This window comes from Oncorhynchus kisutch, unplaced genomic scaffold (assembly GCF_002021735.2).
Source record: "Oncorhynchus kisutch isolate 150728-3 unplaced genomic scaffold, Okis_V2 scaffold3965, whole genome shotgun sequence".
NCBI classification, from domain to species: Eukaryota; Metazoa; Chordata; class Actinopteri; order Salmoniformes; family Salmonidae; genus Oncorhynchus; species Oncorhynchus kisutch.
The window spans coordinates 21,143-45,000 of record NW_022265910.1 but is presented as its reverse complement, the minus strand read 5'-3'; the positions used below and the strand labels follow the sequence as shown (position 1 = coordinate 45,000).

General features: G+C 40.7%; 1 protein-coding gene across 1 annotated transcript in view; it reads right to left on the bottom strand.

The window, feature by feature from the left end:
- LOC116372533 (uncharacterized) overlaps nucleotides 1–18,157 on the bottom strand; it is a 135,289-nt gene extending 117,132 nt beyond the window's left edge. The window contains 2 exon segments of the mRNA XM_031821357.1: nucleotides 885–972; nucleotides 17,904–18,157. Coding sequence (XP_031677217.1) covers nucleotides 885–942 — 58 coding nt within the window. The 5' untranslated portion in view covers nucleotides 943–972; nucleotides 17,904–18,157.
- Between the last annotated feature and the right edge of the window lie 5,701 nt (nucleotides 18,158–23,858).

Here is a 23,858-nt window from a genome sequence, read left to right as displayed (position 1 = left end):
TAGTGTAGTCACTGTGTAGTGTAGTCACTGTGTAGTGTAGTCAATGTGTAGTGTAGTGTAGTCACTGTGTAGTGTAGTCATTGTGTAGTGTAGTCACTGTGTAGTGTAGTCACTGTGTAGTGTAGTCATTGTGTAGTCACTGTGTAGTGTAGTCACCGTGTAGTGTAGTCATTGTGTAGTGTAGTCACTGTGTAGTGTAGTCACTGTGTAGTGTAGTCACTGTGTAGTCATTGTGTAGTGTAGTCACCGTGTAGTGTAGTCATTGTGTAGTGTAGTCACTGTGTAGTGTAGTGTAGTCACTGTGTAGTGTAGTCACTGTGTAGTGTAGTCACTGTGTAGTGTAGTGTAGTCACAGTGTAGTGTAGTCATTGTGTAGTGTAGTCGCTGTGTAGTGTAGTCACTGTGTAGTGTAGTCATTGTGTAGTCACTGTGTAGTGTAGTCACCGTGTAGTGTAGTCATTGTGTAGTGTAGTCACTGTGTAGTGTAGTCACTGTGTAGTGTAGTCACTGTGTAGTGTAGTCATTGTGTAGTCATTGTGTAGTGTAGTCACCGTGTAGTGTAGTCACTGTGTAGTGTAGTCACTGTGTAGTGTAGTCACTGTGTAGTGTAGTGTAGTCACCGTGTAGTGTAGTCATTGTGTAGTGTAGTCACTGTGTAGTGTAGTCATTGTGTAGTGTAGTCACTGTGTAGTGTAGTCACTGTGTAGTGTAGTCACTGTGTAGTGTAGTCACTGTGTAAGGTAGTCACTGTGTAGTCACTGTGTAGTGTAGTCACTGTGTAGTGTAGTCACTGTGTAGTGTAGTCATGGTGTAGTGTAGTTACTGTGTAGTGTAGTCACTGTGTAGTGTAGTCAAGGTGCTTAGAAGGGCTGAATGACACTTACCCATGGCGTCCATCTTTGCTTGGATGTAGGTCTTCACTAGATGGTTGAGAGTGTTCATGTGTGCCTGTCACCGGTCAACATCGGATACCTGCAACATGACTTGACATATTTATCATCATTATAATCTCTACCCAGCACAGCCAGAAGAGGACTGGCCCACCCCTCAGAGACTGGTTCCTCTCTACCCAGTACAGCCAGAAGAGGACTGGCCCACCCCTCAGAGCCTGGTTCCTCTCTACCCAGCACAGCCAGAAGAGGACTGGCCCACCCCTCAGAGCCTGGTTCCTCTCTACCCAGCACAGCCAGAAGAGGACTGGCCCACCCCTCAGAGCCTGGTTCCTCTCTACCCAGTACAGCCAGAAGAGGACTGGCCCACCCCTCATAGCCTGGTTCCTCTCTACCCAGTACAGCCAGAAGAGGACTGGCCCACCCCTCATAGCCTGGTTCCTCTCTACCCAGCACAGCCAGAAGAGGACTGGCCCAACCCTCAGAGCCTGGTTCCTCTCTACCCAGCACAGCCAGAAGAGGACTGGCCCACCCCTCAGAGCCTGGTTCCTCTCTACCCAGCACAGCCAGAAGAGGACTGGCCACCCCTCAGAGCCTGGTTCCTCTCTACCCGGCACAGCCAGAAGAGGACTGGCCCACCCCTCAGAGCCTGGTTCCTCTCTACCCAGCACAGCCAGAAGAGGACTGGCCACCCCTCAGAGCCTGGTTCCTCTCTACCCAGCACAGCCAGAAGAGGACTGGCCCACCCCTCAGAGCCTGGTTCCTCTCTAAGTTTCTTCCTAGGTTCTGGCCTTTCTAGGGAGTTTTTCCTAGCCACCGTGCTTCTACACCTGCATTGCTTGCTGTTTGGGGTTTTAGGCTGGGTTTCTGTACAGCACTTTGAGATATCAGCTGATGTAAGAAGGGCTTTATAAATACATTTGATTGATTGATTGATTGATTGATTGATTAAAGGAGCATGCGCACAAAACAAATACTTTAATCCTGAATGCGACAGTTTTCCCACAAAAGTTGGTATCATTTTGAACAGTAAAGAGTGAGTATCTCCACACGCACAGGTCAGACCACGTAGACACACCACTTCTGGTGGTTGATCAATTGATCAACCACAGGACATGTCTCTCATTTAATTATATACTGTAGGTCTGAATCCGGATCGTATTGCAGGACATGTCTCTTATGTTATTATATACTGTAGGTCTGAATCCGGATCATATTGCAGGACATGTAGGTCTGAATCCGGATCATATTGCAGGACATGTCTCTTATGTTATTATATACTGTAGGTCTGAATCCGGATCATATCGCAGGACATGTCTCTTATGTTATTATATACTGTAGGTCTGAATCCGGATCATATTGCAGGACATGTAGGCCTGAATCCGGATCATATCGCAGGACATGTCTCTCTATTGTATTATATACTGTAGGTCTGAATCCGGATCATATTGCAGGACATGTAGGTCTGAATCCGGATCATATCGCAGGACATGTCTCTCTATTTTATTATATACTGTAGGTCTGAATCCGGATCATATTGCAGGACATGTAGGTCTGAATCCGGATCATATTGCAGAACATGTAGGTCTGAATCCGGATCATATTGCAGGACATGTAGGTCTGAATCCGGATCGTATTGCAGGACATGTCTCTCTATTGTATTATATACTGTAGGTCTGAATCCGGATCATATTGCAGGACATGTCTCTCTATTTTATTATATACTGTAGGTCTGAATCCGGATCATATTGCAGAACATGTAGGTCTGAATCCGGATCATATCGCAGGACATGTAGGTCTGAATCCGGATCATATCGCAGGACATTTAGGTCTGAATCCGGATCATATCGCAGGACATGTCTCTCTATTGTATTATATACTGTAGGTCTGAATCCGGATCATATTGCAGGACATGTAGGTCTGAATCCGGATCATATTGCAGGACATGTAGGTCTGAATCCGGATCATATTGCAGGACATGTAGGTCTGAATCCGGATCATATCGCAGGACATGTCTCTCTATTTTATTATATACTGTAGGTCTGAATCCGGATCATATTGCAGAACATGTAGGTCTGAATCCGGATCATATCGCAGGACATGTCTCTCATGTTAGGACATGACTGGTTTATCCCTGCTACACAACAAATATTAGTCTACCATTTATCAAATCACTCATTCAATAGCCAAGCACGCTCCAACGTAAATAGACTGGTAGCCTATTTAAGATATTTGACAGTATGAGTATGCTACAGTATTACTGTGCAATAGGAGCACCACGTCATAGCCTATATACCAAGGCAGGAGAGATGGAAACACAGTCATCTATAGGAGCACCAACCACATCATAGCCTATATACCAAGGCAGGAGAGATGGAAACACAGTCATCTATTGATCGATGGGTTCTGAACTTCTAAACATGATCATATGAAATATCCTCATTCACGTCACTGAGGCAGAGAAAAAGGGGGAATGTGGAACGTTTACGTTCTGTCAGACAGTGTTAATGTTAGACATCAGGGACCCATCAGGGACCCCATGGGAAGGAGAAGGGCCACGGTCGGGTACAAAGTCAACAGGAGAGCCGTGAGGTTGGGAGGAGTGAGGACGTTGGGTGCGAGGTCAGAGGTCAGATGAAGTGAGGAAGAACATATACCACTAAAGTTTCTGTCTGTCAACAGAGATGTATTGGCAGGGTGGCCTAGTGGTTAGAGTGTAGAGGTGGCCTAGTGGTTAGAGTGTAGAGGCGGCAGGGTGGTCTAGTGGTTAGAGCGTAGAGGTGGCAGGGTGGTCTAGTGGTTAGAGTGTAGAGGCGGCAGGGTAGCCTAGTGGTTAGAGTGTAGAGGTGGCAGGGTAGCCTAGTGGTTAGAGTGTAGAGGTGGCAGGGTGGTCTAGTGGTTAGAGTGTAGAGGCGGCAGGGTAGCCTAGTGGTTAGAGTGTAGAGGCGGCAGGGTAGCCTAGTGGTTAGAGTGTAGAGGTGGCAGGGTAGCCTAGTGGTTAGAGTGTAGAGGCGGCAGGGTAGCCTAGTGGTTAGAGTGTAGAGGTGACAGGTAGCCTAGTGGTTAGAGTGTAGAGGTGACAGGTAGCCTAGTGGTTAGAGTGTAGAGGTGGCAGGGTGGCCTAGTGGTTAGAGTGTAGAGGTGGCAGGGTGGCCTAGTGGTTAGAGTGTAGAGGAGGCAGGGTAGCCTAGTGGTTAGAGTGTAGAGGCGGCAGGGTAGCCTAGTGGTTAGAGCGTTGGACTAGTAACCGAAAGGTTGCAAGTTCAAATCCCCGAGCTGACAAGGTACAAATCTGTCGTTCTGCCCCTGAACAGGCAGTTAACCCACTGTTCCTAGGCCGTCATTGTAAATAAGAATTTGTTCTTAACTGACTTGCCTAGTTAAATAAAGGTAAAATAAAAAGATGTGTAAGGAGGAGAATTCACCTAAATTGAGGTTTATATTCTTGCGCTGGTGGGAACATGTCTTCGTCTGTTCAGCTGTCGGACCCTTTAATAATCCTCAGTGAGTTTTTACTCGGTTCATTTAGAACCTAACATGATTAACCAATCACTGAACAATGACTTGTCTTCGGCTGTAGTATTGAGGATACTTTTCAATAGTTTGAAAGGACAATCAATCTAGCAGGAAGGACAATCAATCTAGCCGGAAGGACAATCAACCTTGGCAGGAAGGGCAATCAATCTAGCAGGAAGGACAATCAACCTTGGCAGGAAGGGCAATCAATCTAGCAGGAAGGACAATCAACCTTGGCAGGAAGGGCAATCAACCTTGGCAGGAAGGACAGTCAATCTAGCAGGAAGGACAATCAACCTAGCAGGAAGGACAATCAATCTAGCAGGAAAGGACAATCAACCTTGGCAGGAAGGACGATCAACCTTGGCAGGAAGGACAATCAATCTGGCAGGAAGGACAATCAATCTAGCAGGAAGGACAATCAACCTAGCAGGAAGGACAATCAATCTAGCAGGAAGGACAATCAATCTAGCAGGAAGGAGAATCAATCTAGCAGGAAGGACAATCAACCTTGGCAGGAAGGACAATCAACCTTGGCAGGAAGGACAATCAATCTAGCAGGAAGGACAATCAACCTAGCAGGAAGGACAATCAACCTAGCAGGAAGGACAATCAACCTTGGCAGGAATGTCAATCAATCTAGCAGGAAGGACAATCAATCTAGCAGGAAGAACAATCAACCTAGCAGGAATGACAATCAATCTAGCAGGAAGGACAATCAACCTTGGCAGGAAGGACAATTACTCTAGCAGGAGGGACAATCAATCTAGCAGGAAGGACAATCAACCTTGGCAGGAAGGACAATCAACCTTGGCAGGAAGGACAATCAATCTAGCAGGAAGGACAATCAACCTTGGCAGGAAGGACAATCAACCTTAGCAGGAAGGACAATCAATCTAGCAGGAAGGACAATCAATCTAGCAGGAAGGACAATCAACCTTGGCAGGAAGGACAATCAACCTTGGCAGGAAGGACAATCAATCTAGCAGGAAGGACAATCAATCTAGCAGGAAGGACAATCAATCTAGCAGGAAGGACAATCAATCTAACAGGAAGGACAATCAATCTAGCAGGAAGGACAATCAATCTAGCAGGAAGGACAATCAACCTTGGCAGGAATGACAATCTATCTAGCAGGAAGGACAATCAACCTTGGCAGGAATGACAATCTATCTAGCAGGAATGACAATAAATCTAGCAGGAAGGACAATCAATCAAGCAGGAAGGACAATCAATCTAGCAGGAATGACAATCAATCTTTTAGGAAGGACAATCAATTGTGCAGGAAGGACAATCAATATTTTAGGAAGGACAATCAATCTAGCAGGAAGGACAATCAATATTTTAGGAAGAACAATCAATATTTTAGGAAGGACAATCAATCTAGCAGGAAGGACAATCAATCTTGCAGGAAGGACAATCAATCTTGCAGGAAGGACAATCAATCTAGCAGGAAGGACAATCAATCTAGCAGGAAGGACAATCAATCTAGCAGGAAGGACAATCAATCTAGCAGGAAGGACCATCATTCTTTCAAAAGGAAAAATCTATCTTTCAGAATGTGCAGCTAGTGTTTCACACTCGCTGTATTTTATTGCTTAAAAAAATTAACTGCTAAAGATTTAAAACATTCTGCCCACATCTCTACAGAAATGTGATCAAATTTGACATTACGCTTTCTTTGTAGAAACTATCATGGCTCAGTTCCAACATCTCCACATCGTACAGCAAACGAGAGCACAAATATATAGTACGGCTCTGATTCATCAATATCTATATCATGGCTCAGTTCCAACATCTCCACATCGTACAGCAAACGAGAGCACTAATATATAGTACGGCTCTGATTTATCAAGGAGAACATACAGATCTCTGGCTAAATCGTACAGCAAACGAGAGCACTAATATATAGTACGGCTCTGATTTATCAAGGAGAACATACAGATCTCTGGCTAAATCGTACAGCAAACGAGAGCACTAATATATAGTACGGCTCTGATTTATCAAGGAGAACATACAGATCTCTGGCTAAATCGTACAGCAAACGAGAGCACTAATATATAGTACGGCTCTGATTTATCAAGGAGAACATACAGATCTCTGGCTAAATCGTACAGCAAACGAGAGCACTAATATATAGTACGGCTCTGATTTATCAAGGAGAACATACAGATCTCTGGCTAAATCGTACAGCAAACGAGAGCACAAATATATAGTACGGCTCTGATTTATCAAGGAGAACATATAGATCTCTGACTACGGTCCAAACACTGTAAAAGAAACAGCCTATCCCCTCAGCACTCAAATTAAGTGGTGTCACGCCTTGGTCGTAGTATATTATGTTTGTCTTCATTTATTTGGTCAGGCCAGGGTGTGACATGGGTTTTTGTGGTGCGTTTTTGTCTTGGGGTTTTGTGGGGTGTCTAGCATAGTCTATGGCTGCCTGAGGCGGTTCTCAATCAGAGTCAGGTATTACCGTTGTCTCTGATTGGGAACCATATTTAGGTAGCCTGGGTTTCACTGTGTGTTTGTGGGTGATTGTTCCTGTCTCTGTGTTAGTTGTCACCAGATAGGCTGTATAGGTTTTCACGTTACGTTTGTTGTTTTGTATTGTTCGTTTGTTCATTTTCATTAAAGAACATGAGTAACCACCACGCTGCATTTTGGTCCGCTCCTCTTTCAACAGACGAACGCCGTTACAGAATCACCCACCACACCAGGACCAAGCAGCGTGGTGACAGGCAGCGACAGCAGAAGCAACAAAGAGAGGAATGGACATGGGAGGATGAATTGTTCGGAGGACCCTGGGATCAGCCTGGAGAATATCGCCGCCCCAAAGAAGAACTGGAGGCGGCGAGAGCTGAGAGGCGCTGGTATGAGGAGAAGCAACAGCGGCAGCAGGAGCAACAATATCGGGACTACACTACTTGGGAGGAAATAGACAGGTGGGCGGTCGACCCAGGGAGAGTGCCGGAGCCCGCCTGGGATTCACTGGAGCAGTAACGAAGAGGGTTATAGGAGAATGGAGTTTGAGCGACAAGCACGGCGGCGCGGAAGGAAGCCCGAGAGTCAGCCCCAAAAATGTATTGGGGAGGGGCTCAGGGAGAGTGTGGCAGAGTCAGGAGTCAGACCTGAGCCAACTCCACCTGTTTACCGTAAGGAGCCAGGGATGTTATCGGAGCTATCGGAGAAGCTGAGGGCTGAGTCTGAGAAGGTCGAGGAATTATTGGACAGAATGGAGGAGAGTGCACGGATGGGAGATGAGGAGACACTCGAGGAGGTGTTAATAGAATTGGAGGAGAGTGAAGAGAGAGAGCAGTTGATTTGGCGTAGTATGCAAGATATTCGCCCGACGGAGCGTGTCGGGGATTTGATGGCACCTGGATCAGCGCTCCATACTCGTCCTGAGGTGCGTGTTAGTCGGCTAGTGAAGATTGTGCCAGCCTCACGCACCAGGCCTCCTGTGCACCTCCCTAGCCTTGCACGTCCTGTGCCAGTCCTGCTCTCAGGCTCTCCAGTACGCCTTCACGGTCCGGTCCATCCTGTGCCACCTTCACACACCAGTCCTCCGGTGGCAGCTCCCCGCACCAGGCTTCCTGTGCGTGTCCTCGGCCCAGTACCACCAGTGCCAGCACCACACACCAGACCTTCAGTGCGCCTCGCCTGTTCAGCGCTGCCAGAGCCTTTCTCCTCTCCAGTACTGTCGGAGTCTCCCGCCTGTTTAGCGCTGCCGGAGCCTCCCGCCTGTTCAGCGCAGCCAGAGCCTTCCTCCTCTCCTGCGCTGCTGGAGTCTCCCGCATGTTCAGCGCTGCCAGAGCCTTCCTCCTCTACAGCGCTGCTGGAGTCTCCTGCCTGTTCAGCGCAGCCAGAGCTGCCAGCCTGCATGGAGCAGCCTGAGCTGCCAGCCTGCATGGAGCAGCCTGAGCTGTCAGTCTGCATGGAGAAGCCAGAGCTGTCAGCCTGCATGGAGCAGCCAGAGATGTCAGTCTGCATGGAGCAGCCAGAGCTGTCAGTCTGCATGGAGCAGCCAGAGGTGTCAGTCTGCATGGAGCAGCCAGAGATGTCAGTCTGCAAGGAACAGCCAGAGATGTCAGTCTGCATGGAGCAGCCAGAGCTGTCAGTCTGCATGGAGCAGCCAGAGCTGTTGTTTCGTTCTTCATGCTTTGCTCCAGAGTCAGCCAGACTCTTCCAGATCTGCCAGTCAGCCAGACTCTTCCAGATCCGCCAGTCAACCAGACTCTTCCAGATCTGCCAGTCAACCAGACTCTTCCAGATCCGCCAGTCAACCAGACTCTTCTAGATCCGCCAGCCAGCCAGGATCTGCCGGATCCAACTACCTGCCTGAGCTTCCTCTCAGTGCTGAGCTTCCTCTCAGTGCTGGGCTTCCTCTCAGTGCTGGGCTTCCCCTCAGTGCCGAGCTTCCCCTCAGTGCCGAGCTTCCCCTCAGTGCCGAGCTTCCCCTCAGTGCCGAGCTTCCCCTCAGTCCTGAGCTGCTCCTCAGTCCCGAGTTGCCCCTCAGTCCCGAGCTGCCCCTCAGTCCAGTGGGGTTCTGGGTGAGGACTACTAGGCCATGGTCGGCGGCGAGAGTAGACTATCCTAGGACGCGAGGGGGAGGAACTAAGACATTGATAGAGTGGGGTCCACGTCCCGCGCCGGAGCCGCCACCATGGACAGACGCCCACCCGGACCCTCCCTATTGTTTTGATGTGCGTTCAGGAGTCCGCACCTTAGGGGGGGGGGGGGGTTCTGTCACGCCTTGGTCGTAGTATATTATGTTTGTCTTCATTTATTTGGTCAGGCCAGGGTGTGACATGGGTTTTTGTGGTGCGTTTTTGTCTTGGGGTTTTGTGGGGTGTCTAGCATAGTCTATGGCTGCCTGAGGCGGTTCTCAATCAGAGTCAGGTATTACCGTTGTCTCTGATTGGGAACCATATTTAGGTAGCCTGGGTTTCACTGTGTGTTTGTGGGTGATTGTTCCTGTCTCTGTGTTAGTTGTCACCAGATAGGCTGTATAGGTTTTCACGTTACGTTTGTTGTTTTGTATTGTTCGTTTGTTCATTTTCATTAAAGAACATGAGTAACCACCACGCTGCATTTTGGTCCGCTCCTCTTTCAACAGACGAACGCCGTTACAAGTGGACACTTCTGATGACGTCTGATGAGTTGACACTTGCAGGTCGAGGGGGGCGAGGGAAGAATGAATTCATTTTTAAACGGACCGCTCTTGCCCCGGAAAATGTGTCACCCGTTCCTCCCACGGTTTGTGTTGTCAGTCAATCGTGGAAACATTTGTGTGTGCTTTTAATATGCACTACAGTCAAATAGGATCGTATTTCATATCTTGGATGGAGGACAACGCATCCGCAGACATCGAATGTTAGCCGTCCTTCTACTACAGCAGGGAAATCGACAATTTACAATGGGTTTGAGTGTGACGTCAGGGAAAGTTACGAACGCAAGTTAACGTTTCCAAAGCCAACCGAACACAAACATAATAACTTCCGATACGTGTTTGTTGCTGTCATGTGCATTAGTAGCACAATATCTAACTGATTTACATTCGTTTTTTTACCTTACACTTTTATGTTGGCGTCTCCCAATATTAATGTTGGTTTTAACTTTTCGTAGCGGATGTACGATCATCACGAATTAGAATTATGGGTCGTTTCAGGCCCCGGGGGGTGAACAGAACTGTACACTCGCAAACTCGATCAAAAAACGAGTGCTGAGGGGCTTACGTTGCCAACTTCTCTTGCTTGGCTAATCATTTGGACCAATGACAAAGATGGCCGCGGGGGATTCCCCTGAGGGCATAAGGCGAGGGTAAGTGGAGGAGGATGTGTCTTTGATGCATTGGAAACACAGCCTGTGTGTGTGTGTGTGTGTGTGTGTGTGTGTGTGTGTGTGTGTGTGTGTGCCAGATTTTTTTGTAAGAAATGTATGCACAGTTGATAAATGAGGCCCCACTGATCTTGCACTCGCTGCAATACAATCTCAACACACAATTATGTGTCTCAACACAGTCGCCTAACTTGTACTGCGGCTGGTTGCCTTGATTTTATACGTTAGATCAACTTCAACAAACATACATGTAGAATGCGTGTGTATGTGCGTGTGTATGTGCGTGTGTTTACTTCATATTTGTGAATGCAGTCACACTCAAAGCACATTCATTATCTATACTGTATATCCTATTATTCATTATCTATACTGTATATCCTATGATTCATTATCTATACTGTATATCCTATGATTCATTATCTATACTGTATATCCTATTATTCATTATCTATACTGTATATCCTATTATTCATTATCTATACTGTATATCCTATTATTCATTATCTATACTGTATATCCTATTATTCATTATCTATACTGTATATCCTATTATTCATTATCTATACTGTATATCCTATTATTCATTATCTATACTGTATATCCTATTATTCATTATCTATACTGTATATCCTATTATTCATTATCTATACTGTATATCCTATTATTCATTATCTATACTGTATATCCTATTATTCATTATCTATACTGTATATCCTATTATTCATTATCTATACTGTATATCCTATTATTCATTATCTATACTGTATATCCTATTATTCATTATCTATACTGTATATCCTATTATTCATTATCTATAATGTATATCATATTATTCATTATCTATACTGTATATCCTATTATTCATTATCTATACTGTATATCCTATTATTCATTATCTATACTGTATATCCTATTATTCATTATCTATACTGTATATCCTATTATTCATTATCTATACTGTATATCTATTATTCATTATCTATACTGTATATCCTATTATTCATTATCTATACTGTATATACTATTATTCATTATCTATACTGTATATCCTATTATTCATTATCTATACTGTATATCCTATTATTCATTATCTATAATGTATATCATATTATTCATTATCTATACTGTATATATTATCATTCATTATCTATACTGTATATCCTATTATTCATTATCTATACTGTATATCCTATTATTCATTATCTATACTGTATATCTATTATTCATTATCTATACTGTATATCCTATGATTCATTATCTATACTGTATATCCTATGATTCATTATCTATACTGTATATCCTATGATTCATTATCTATACTGTATATCCTATGATTCATTATCTATACTGTATATCCTATTATTCATTATCTATACTGTATATCCTATTATTCATTATCTATACTGTATATCCTATTATTCATTATCTATACTGTATATCCTATTATTCATTATCTATACTGTATATCCTATTATTCATTATCTATACTGTATATCCTATTATTCATTATCTATACTGTATATCCTATTATTCATTATCTATACTGTATATCCTATTATTCATTATCTATACTGTATATCCTATTATTCATTATCTATACTGTATATCCTATTATTCATTATCTATACTGTATATCCTATTATTCATTATCTATACTGTATATCCGATTATTCATTATCTATACTGTATATCCGATTATTCATTATCTATACTGTATATCCTATTATTCATTATCTATACTGTATATCCTATTATTCATTATCTATACTGTATATCCTATTATTCATTATCTATACTGTATATCCTATTATTCATTATCTATACTGTATATCCTATTATTCATTATCTATACTGTATATCCTATTATTCATTATCTATACTGTATATCCTATTATTCATTATCTATACTGTATATCCTATTATTCATTATCTATACTGTATTATCCCTAGTATCTTATCTATTATTCATTATCTATACTGTATATCCTATTATTCATATCTATACTGAATCCTATTATTCATTATCTATACTGTATATCCTATTATTCATTATCTATACTGTATATTCCTATTATTTATTATCTATACTGTAATCATATTATTCATTATCTATACTGTATATCCTATTATTCATTATCTATACTGTATATCCTATTATTCATTATCTATACTGTATATACTATTATTCATTATCTACTTTTTTTTTATTTTTATTACTGTATATCCTATTATTCATTATCTATACTGTATATCCTATTATTCATTATCTATACTGTATATCCTATTATTCATTATCTATACTGTATATCCTATTATTCATTATCTATACTGTATATATTATCATTCATTATCTATACTGTATATCCTATTATTCATTATCTATACTGTATATCCTATTATTCTTATCTATACTGTATATCCTATTATTCATTATCTATACTGTATATCCTATTATTCATTTATCTATACTGTATATCCTATTATTCATTATCTATACTGTATACCTATTCATTATCTATACTGTATATCCTATTATTCATTATCTATACTGTATATCCTATTATTCATTATCTATACTGTATATCCTATTATTCATTATCTATACTGTATATCCTATTATTCATTATCTATACTGTATATCCTATTATTCATTATCTATACTGTATATCCTATTATTCATTATCTATACTGTATATCCTATTATTCATTATCTATACTGTATATCCTATTATTCATTATCTATACTGTATATCATATTATTCATTATCTATACTGTATATCCTATTATTCATTATCTATACTGTATATCCTATTATTCATTATCTATACTGTATATCCTATTATTCATTATCTATACTGTATATCCTATTATTCATTATCTATACTGTATATCCTATTATTCATTATCTATACTGTATATCCTATTATTCATTATCTATACTGTATATCCTATTATTCATTATCTATACTGTATATCCTATTATTCATTATCTATACTGTATATCCTATTATTCATTATCTATACTGTATATCCTATTATTCATTATCTATACTGTATATCCTATTATTCATTATCTATACTGTATATCCTATTATTCATTATCTATACTGTATATCCTATTATTCATTATCTATACTGTTATCTATTATTCATATCTATATGTATATCCTATTATTCATTATCTATACTGTATATCCTATTATTCATTATCTATACTGTATATCCTATTATTCATTATCTATACTGTATATCCTATTATTCATTATCTATACTGTATATCCTATTATTCATTATCTATACTGTATATCCTATTATTCATTATCTATACTGTATATCCTATTATTCATTATCTATACTGTATATCCTATTATTCATTATCTATACTGTATATCCTATTATTCATTATCTATACTGTATATCCTATTATTCATTATCTATACTGTATATCCTATTATTCATATCTATACTGTATATCCTATTATTCATTATCTATACTGTATATCCTATATTCATTATCTATTACTGTATATCCTATTATTCATTATCTATACTGATATCCTATTATTCATTATCTATACTGTATATCCTATTATTCATTATCTATACTGTATATCCTATTATTCATTATCTATACTGTATATCCCTATTATTCATTATCTATACTGTATATCCTATTATTCATTATATATACTGTATATCCTATTATTCATTATCTATACTGTATATCCTATTATTCATTATCTATACTGTATATCCTATTATTCATTATCTATACTGTATATCCTATTATTCATTATCTATACTGTATATCCTATTATTCATTATCTATACTGTATATCCTATTATTCATTATCTATACTGTATATCCTATTATTCATTATCTATACTGTATATCCTATTATTCATTATCTATACTGTATATCCTATTATTCATTATCTATACTGTATATCCTATTATTCATTATCTATACTGTATATCTATTATTCATTATCTATACTGTATATCCTATTATTCATTATCTATACTGTATATCCTATTATTCATTATCTATACTGTATATCCTATTATTCATTATCTATACTGTATAATCCTATTATTCATTATCTATACTGTATATCCTATTATTCATTATCTATACTGTATATCCTATTATTCATTATCTATACTGTATATCCTATTATTCATTATCTATACTGTATATCCTATTATTCATTATCTATACTGTATATCCTATTATTCAGTATCTATACTGTATATCCTATTATTCATTAATCTATACTGTATATCCTATTATTCATTATCTATACTGTATATCCTATTATTCATTATCTATACTGTATATCCTATTATTCATTATCTATACTGTATATCCTATTATTCATTATCTATACTGTATATCCTATTATTCATTATCTATACTGTATATCCTATTCTTCTACTGTATATCCTATTATCATTATCTATACTGTATATCCTATTATTCATTATCTAACTGTATACTATTATTCATTATCTATACTGTATATCCTATTATTCATTATCTATACTGTATATCCTCTTATTCATTATCTATACTGTATATCCTATTATTCCATTTATCTATTAGCTGTATATTCCTATTATTCATTATCTATATGTGTATATCCCTATTATTCATTAATCTATACTGGTAGATATCCTATTATTCATTATCTATACTGTATATCCTATTATTCATTATCTATACTGTATATTCCTATTATTCATTATCTAGTACTGTATATCCTATTATTCATTATCTATACTGTATATCCTATTATTCATTAGTCTATACTGTAATATCCTATTATTCATTATCTATACTGTATATCCTATTATTCATTATCTATACTGTATATCCTATTATTCATTATCTATACTGTATATCCTATTATTCATTATCTATACTGTATATCCTATTATCATTATCTATACTGTATATCCTATTATTCATTATCTATACTGTATATCCTATTATTCATTATCTATACTGATATACATTAGTTTAGCTATCAACTGGGGTATATCCTATTATTCATATATTGATATATCATATACCTGTTGTAAACTGTGGGATGTATCATATACCTCCTGTAAACTGTGGATGTGATGTATCATATTACCTGCTGTAAAACTGTGGATGTATCATATACCTGCTGTAAACTGTGGATGTGATGTATCATATACCTGCTGTAAACTGTGGTTGTATCATATACCTACTGTAAACTGTGGATGTATCATATACCTGCTGTAAACTGTGTATGTGATGTATCATATACCTGCTGTAAACTGTGGATGTGATGTATCATATACCTGCTGTAAACTGTGGATGTGATGTATCATATATCTGCTGTAAACTGTGGATGTATCATATACCTGCTGTAAACTGTGGATGTATCATATACCTGCTGTAAACTGTGGATGTGATGTATCATATACCTGCTGTAAACTGTGGATGTATCATATACCTGCTGTAAACTGTGGATGTATCATATACCTGCTGTAAACTGTGGATGTGATGTATCATATACCTGCTGTACACTGTGGATGTATCATATACCTGCTGTAAACTGTGGATGTGATGTATCATATACCTGCTGTAAACTGTGGATGTATCATATACCTGCTGTAAACTGTGGATGTGATGTATCATATACCTGCTGTAAACTGTGGATGTATCATATACCTGCTGTAAACTGTGGATGTATCATATACCTGCTGTAAACTGTGGATGTGATGTATCATATACCTGCTGTACACTGTGGATGTATCATATACCTGCTGTAAACTGTGGATGTGATGTATCATATACCTGCTGTAAACTGTGGATGTATCATATACCTGCTGTAAACTGTGGATGTATCATATACCTGCTGTAAACTGTGGATGTATCATATACCTGCTGTAAACTGTGGATGTATCATATACCTGCTGTAAACTGTGGATGTATCATATACCTTCTGTAAACTGTTGGACGTGACAAATGCAATTTAATTTGATTTGTGTGTTTAGGCCTCCTAGTATTAAATCAGAAAGTCTTCATGTAGGCTGTTTAATTTAATAAAATATTGTTAAATAAAACACCTCAATGTTCCTTTTATACTTGTTGCTAAGATGATTAATTTGCAGCTCAGCTTCTGCCCCCTCACTCCACCTTTAAGACCCCATATGGGGTATACCCAGCTAGCACATAACGTTCTGAGAACCATATGTTTCTTACAGTTTGCGAGAGCATGGTTGTCCTGTGGTTATTTTGTATAGAACCTATCCACAACATTCTGGGAATGGCGCAAGCTACCCAGCTAGCACATAACGTTCTGACAACCATATGTTTCTTAGGTGGGAATTTCAGTACTTCGGCATAATGTTTTCTACAGGTTTCCTTGTAGTTCTATGTAAAGTCATGTTCTTAGAACAATTAAGAAAACGTTCTATAAAAAAACACAATAATGTTCTAAGAATGTTAAAAGATATACATTCTGTTCTCAGCATCAACAAAACTCTCTCTATCCCCCATCTTGCTGAGTGTGTTCAGGTGTGTTGTTGGCCACACCTGATCTAAATGTGTAATTGTTGCCTTTCAAATGAGCTCTGTTTGAATAGACTAAAATGAACAGCCTTCTTTGCTAGCTCCATCCTGGTGACGCAGTGGGCTAATTCCATGGATAGAGAACTGAAGCTCATACCGTCATGTCCATATCTCACTGATGCAGCGCCACAATAAAATATACATGTTGTTTGGCATGATAAATGACCGAAAGCTAATTTTGATAGGGCGTCATTTGGAACGCACCAGGGTGTATGCTCAAACAAGCTTGTTAGCAAGCGCCTTCCCGAAGTAAACCTAATGCTCTTAAATGAGATTACCATCGGCAAATAGCCTTATCCAAGACTCACGGTAATTACAGTTGACATGCAGCCTCACGATCATTTTGTGCCAGGTGCATGGGACAGGACAGGGATCTAGCTTATTCACTAGGAAGCAAGCGGTCGAAATGGGAAGGGACTAACCTGAAACTGTCCAATGAGAAATTATCGGGAACAGTTGGAAAAGGTTTTGCAATGGTTTGCAGTAATGAATACACCTCAGGCCACTCAAGCAAGAGAGAGAGACAAGCGGTGCGTTTGATAACGAGATTGATTTAGTGGGCTGGACAAGAATGGTTAACAGGCAGCTGTGGTGAATATCAAAAACATGAAGCCAAAATAATGTGTATTATGTGACAGGAGAACGCACAATAAAAATAACACGACGCGGTTTTGAATAAGCAGTTCCTAATTCTGAAATCAGTTTCCCTGAGTGTTGGTAGCCTATAGGCTATTTTAGGTTTAAGGCTACGTAGTTTATGAATTATAAACAGATTTTATTGTCAAAATAATAGTAGCCTATAGCCTACAGATAAGATTAGAGTGCCTTGAGTGCAGTAACAGTAGCCCACAAGTGACAATAGTCAACGCATAAATCCAGCGCACTTTATTTCCCAATGTGGATGGCAAATAAATCTCTGTACTTCAGTAAATAGGTCGTCTCAGGTCTAATGGAGAGAAACAAATGCTGGGGTATATGTTAAAAGTAGCCTATAATAGCATAGGCTAGATATGCCGAAGACTCACAATCCCGTCACCGTTAGCTCACCTCCATTGCTGCTTCGGTGGGCTACACCGTAGAATCAACAGGTCCCCCTAAGAAGTCCGCGGTCGCCAGGGGGGGAAAAAATCTACATTTTGTCCGTTTTAGAGCTACATGTATGAATATAACATTAATACCGTAAACCTACATGAATTGTATGTTTAAAACCTACGTAAAATACCACAAAATATATCAAAACAGACGGAGATCAACTGTTTTATCAAGCGTGTGCCGATCCGTTTCACACTGTGAGGGACGCATGCGCACCTCACCGGTGATCTTCTGACGTCCTGAAAGCGGACCAGACACGCACCTGCGACCTTCTCGTCCGTCCTCATAGACTTAATGAAAATACACACTAGTTTTATTCAGGTAAGAAAATGTAATTTAATCTCAAATCAACTCCAGTAGTTATTTCATGGTGATTGTGATAATATATTCATTTTTCAGGTTTAAACTATAGGCCTATCTTTGGACTAGAGAATGCCATTTTCTGACTAAACTCTGACTAAATAAATGAGTCAACAATGCAGATTGGTCCTACACAATATTAATGTAATTCTATGATAACCCCAACACATAACGTGGCATAGCATAGGATCAACAAAAAATATAAACGCAATGTGCAACAATTTAAGATTTTAACTGAGGTACAGTTCATTAAAGGAAATCAATCAAATTGAAATAAATGCATTAGGCCCTAATCTATGGATTAGGAACACAGGGAATACAAATGCATTTGTTGGTCACATATACTGTACATTAAATGTAACAGAAGGTAAAGGGGCGTGGATCAGAAAACCAGTCAGTAGGTTATCTGGTGTGACTACCTTTAGCCTCATGCAGTGTGACACTTCTCTTTCGCATCGAGCGGTATTGATCAGACGTTTGATTGTGGCCTGTGGAATGTTGTTCCACTCCTCTTCAATAGGCTGTGCAAAGTGGCTGGATATTGGGCGGAAACAGAAACGTGGGTAACGTGTCTGGTGAGTGTACAGAAAACTGGGACGTTTTCAGCTTCCAGGAATTGTGTACAGATCCTTGCGATATGGGGTCCGTGCGTTATCATGCTGAAACATGTGGTGATGGCTGCGGGTGAATGGCAGGACAATGGGACTCGGGATCACGTCACGGTATCTCTGTGCATTCAAATTGCCATAGATAAAATGCAATTGTGGTCGTTGTCTGTAATTTATGCCTGCCCATACCATAACCCCAGCGCCACCACGGGGCACTCTGTTCACAACGTTGACAATAGCAAACCACTCGCCCACACAACGCCGTACACACGTGGTCTGCGGTTGTGAGGCTGGTTCGACATATCAGCCAAATGATCTAACATGACATTGGAGGCAGTGTTTATGGTAGAGAAATTAACATTAAATTATCTGGCAACAGCTCTGATGAACATTCCTCCAGTCAGCTAGCCAATTGCACGCTCCCTCAAAACGTGAGACATCTGTGGCATTGTGTTGTGACAAAACTGCACATTTTAAAGCCGCGTTTTATTGTCCCCAGCACAAGGTGCACCTGTGTAAGAATGATGCTGTTCAATCAGCTTCTTGATATGCCACACCTGTCGGGTGCATGGATTATCTTGGGGCAAAGGAATAAATGCTTACCAACAGGGATGTAAACACATTTGTGCACAACATTTGAGAGAAATAAGCTTTGGTTTTTTGTGCTGAATGGAACATTTGCGGGATCTTGTATTTCAGCTCATGAAACGTGGAACCGACACTTTACATGTTGCGTTTCTATTTGTGTTCAGTATATGTGGATTAAGAGCTTCATGATTAATGTATTCTATTCATACAGCAGATGGAACCCTCTCACACTTATTGAGCCATGATCCAGTTCCGTGTTTTCTTTTAACTTGGTCCCCTCTTCTTGCCGGAGGAGGCATCACCACAGCCCGCCTGCATCGCTCTGCGCTCCGCTCCGCTCCACTTATCCGAATCTGATCTCGTCTGAGCATCCACTTCCAAATTGGGTTGTCATTTTTTTGACCCCTTTGCTCTTCCCGCGAACAGGTCAACGTGCTCTCTACGGGGACGTTTTTGAAGACCGCTAAGAGAGAGGGAGAGAGCTGAGAGAAATACAGAAAGAGACAGATCTGAGAGAGAGAGAGAGAGAGAGAGAGCTGGCTTCGTGGATCTTTAGCTATAGTGTTCCCGTCCTCTCTTCCAATACTGGACTCGTTGCGTTGGGGTCTGTACCCCTCACCGGTGGCGTTCTGTGAACAGTGATCTGGATACTAAACACTGAGCCTTCGAACGGTTGTCCGTTAGCTCATGTTACAATCAAGAACTACGAAGACTATATATCGTTTAAGCGGTTTTTTTTTGTTACAAGAGGAATCATAATTTACCTTAACGATATAAAAGCATCGCTGACCTGGAATCAAATTGCTTAATTTTTCATTCATTTGAGGGGATTTTTTTTTGCTTCCAAGCAAGAACTCTGGACTGTTACAAGGGAGACGACGGTTATTGTAAAGACACTGCGCTTCCAATGCCTGGATCTGTGCGCGACCATTGCTGCAGCTTCGTGTGAGATGTGGTAAGTCAATGCATCGTTTTTCTACGGTTATGAATGACCTATTTGATTTTAGAATAGAAGTGGCCTGCACTGTGTAGTGGGGTGATATACGGTAGGCTCGAGCTTCTCCCCGTTAGCAGTGTTCGAGACTGATGATGCTCGGTAGCGGTGACGGGATGGAATGGGCGTCGCTCCCCGTCCCCGCGCGAGGTGCTGGTTAGATACGCTCACATTCCTAACGCCTTCTCGCTCCTCCAAATAATCCATAGAAACACATTTTCGTTCATTTACCTTTCCTCAGTTAACGTTTCATCAACATGTCCGCCGCTCTGCGGGTAATAACAAACACAGTAATCTAGTTGTTTATGGTGTTTCGTGTCTCCTGTGTGGGTGTCATGAGATTCTATTCTCACCGCGCTATCATGGTTCAAAACAACCCGAGAAGGGATGCGGTGCGGGGGGAGAGAGACTCAGGGGGGGTGTGGAAACATGTTGTTATGGCAGCCATATCCAGCCACTTGTGTGTTGTTCAGAAACCTGAACGCTCCATTTTCATCCAATAACACCAGATGGATTCAGTAGGTTTCTTGAAAGAAATTCAACAAGGCCAATGTTTCAGGACGTGTCCGTGTGACTTGAATGAATTAAACCTCTTATTTATATCAAGGCACAAATGACCTTGATATTTATGAACAGCCAAACAAAATGCAGCGTCCGATATCGATCAATAATGAATCAATAACATGATAGACTGGTAGGAGATAATGACTTGTCGTTATTTATCATCAACTGACATGGATTGCCACTACATATGATCCCCAGACTGTATCCTCTAAGGATTACATTCCAAATGGCACCCTATTCCCTACATAGTGCACTACTTTTGACCAGAGCCTTTATGGGGCCCTGCTGAAAAGTAGTGCACTAAATCGACTTCGTTAAAAGGCTACATTTCTGAGGGCCTTGGTAATGTTATAATGGCTGATAACTTTGTCTCACTGTAGATGATTCATGGACACTGGTTTGTCTGTTCTGAAGAGAGAGGATTGCAGATATATACAGACACATACACACACACACTAACACACACTAACACACACTAACACACACACACATAACACACACACACACACACACACTAACACACACTAACACACACACACACACACACTAACACACACTAACACACACACACACTAACACACACACACACTAACACACACACACACTAACACACACACACACACACACACTAACACTCACACACACACACACACACACACACATAACACACACACTCACGCACACACACACATAACACGCACACCCACGCACATACACACACACCCACGCACACACACACAAACACACACACACACACGCACGCATGCACACACACGCATAACACACACACACACACACACATAACACACACACACACACACATAACACACACACACACATAACACACACACACACACACACACACATAACACACACACACACACACACACACACATAACACACACAATACACACACACACATACACACATAACACACACACACACACACATAACACACACACACACCAACATAACACACACACACACACACATAACACACACACACACACACACACACTAACACACACACATAACACACACAATGCACGCATGTAAGCACACACACAACATCTCTGAATAGGCAATTGTTCTCTTTGTGGTAGCTAGCTTGCCGTACCTTCGATTTAGAGATCCTACGAGATCAAATGTCTGTCAAATACAATTCATTCAGGCAGCCTGGGATTGTGAGTATTCTGATTGTGGGTAGGGAGTTTTTCCTGATCATGTGACCTAACCAGGAAGTCCCCAGACCCCAGTTAAGTCCCCAGACCCCAGATGTGTCAAATGTTGAACCCTGTCACCTTTTGTAACTGTAAACATCACAAAGGCCCTGGTTCACTCTCCTTTACATATCCCATAGGTACTGAGTCAGGAGTTCCTCAACCCTAACCTATACCATTAAAGGGGAAGGACATATAACTGTTCCTAGGTCAGTGTCTAGGAACAAATTAACCCATATATGCTCAGACAGTCAGGAGATGTTCAACCCTAACCTATACCATTAAAGGGGAAGGACATATAACTGTTCCTAGGTCAGTGTCTAGGAACAAATTAACCCATATATGCTCAGACAGTCAGGAGATGTTCAACCCTAACCTATACCATTACAGGGGAAGGACATACAACTGTTCCTAGGTCAGTGTCTGTTACACTCAGACAGTCAGGAGATGTTCAACCCTAACCTATACCATTAAAGGGGAATGGCATACAACTGTTCCTAGGTCAGTGTCTAGGGACAACTTAACTCATTAAACACCAAACTGTTCCTAGGTCAGTGTCTAGGGACAACTTAACTCATTAAACATCAAACTGTTCCTAGGTCAGTGTCTAGGGACAACTTAACTCATTACACATCAAACTGTTCCTAGGTCAGTGTTTAGGGACAATTTAACTCATTACACATCAAACTGTTCCTAGGTCAGTGTCTAGGGACAACTTAACTCATTAAACACCAAACTGTTCCTAGGTCAGTATCTATGGACAACTTAACTCATTAAACTGTTCCTGGGTCAGTGTCTAGGGACAACTTAACTCATTAAACACCAAACTGTTCCTAGGTCAGTATCTAGGGACAACTTAACTCATTAAACACCAAACTGTTCCTAGGTCAGTGTCTAGGGACAACTTAACTCATTAAACACCAAACTGTTCCTAGGTCAGTGTCTAGGAACAACTTAACTCATTAAACATCAAACTGTTTCTAGGTCAGTGTCTAGGGACAACTTAGCTCATTAAACACCAAACTGTTCCTAGGTCAGTATCTAGGGACAACTTAACCCATATATTCTCTGACAGGAGTTTCTCAATCCCAAGCTATAACATTAAATGGTAAAAACATCAAACTGTTCCTAGGTCAGTATCTAGGGACAACTTAACCAATTACACATCAGACTGTTCCTAGGTCAGTGTTTAGGGACAACTTAACTCATTACACATCAAACTGTTCCTAGGTCAGTGTTTAGGGACAATTTAACCCTTTTTCTACTCCAGACTAACGACATGTCATGTCACAATGCATCTGAGGCCAGAGCCCTAATGACCCCCCCCCGTCTCCCCCCAGCCAGTCTGAGTGGTGTTATAGTGCATCTGAGACCAGGACCCTAATGACTCCCCCCCCCCCCCCCCCCGTCTCCCCCCCAGCCAGTCTGAGTGGTGTTATAGTGCATCTGAGACCAGGACCCTAATGACTCCCCCCCCTCCCCCCAGCCAGTTTGAGTCATGTCAGAGTGCATCTGAGACCAGGACCCTAATGACTCCCCCCCCCCCCCTCCCCCCAGCCAGTCTGAGTGGTGTCAT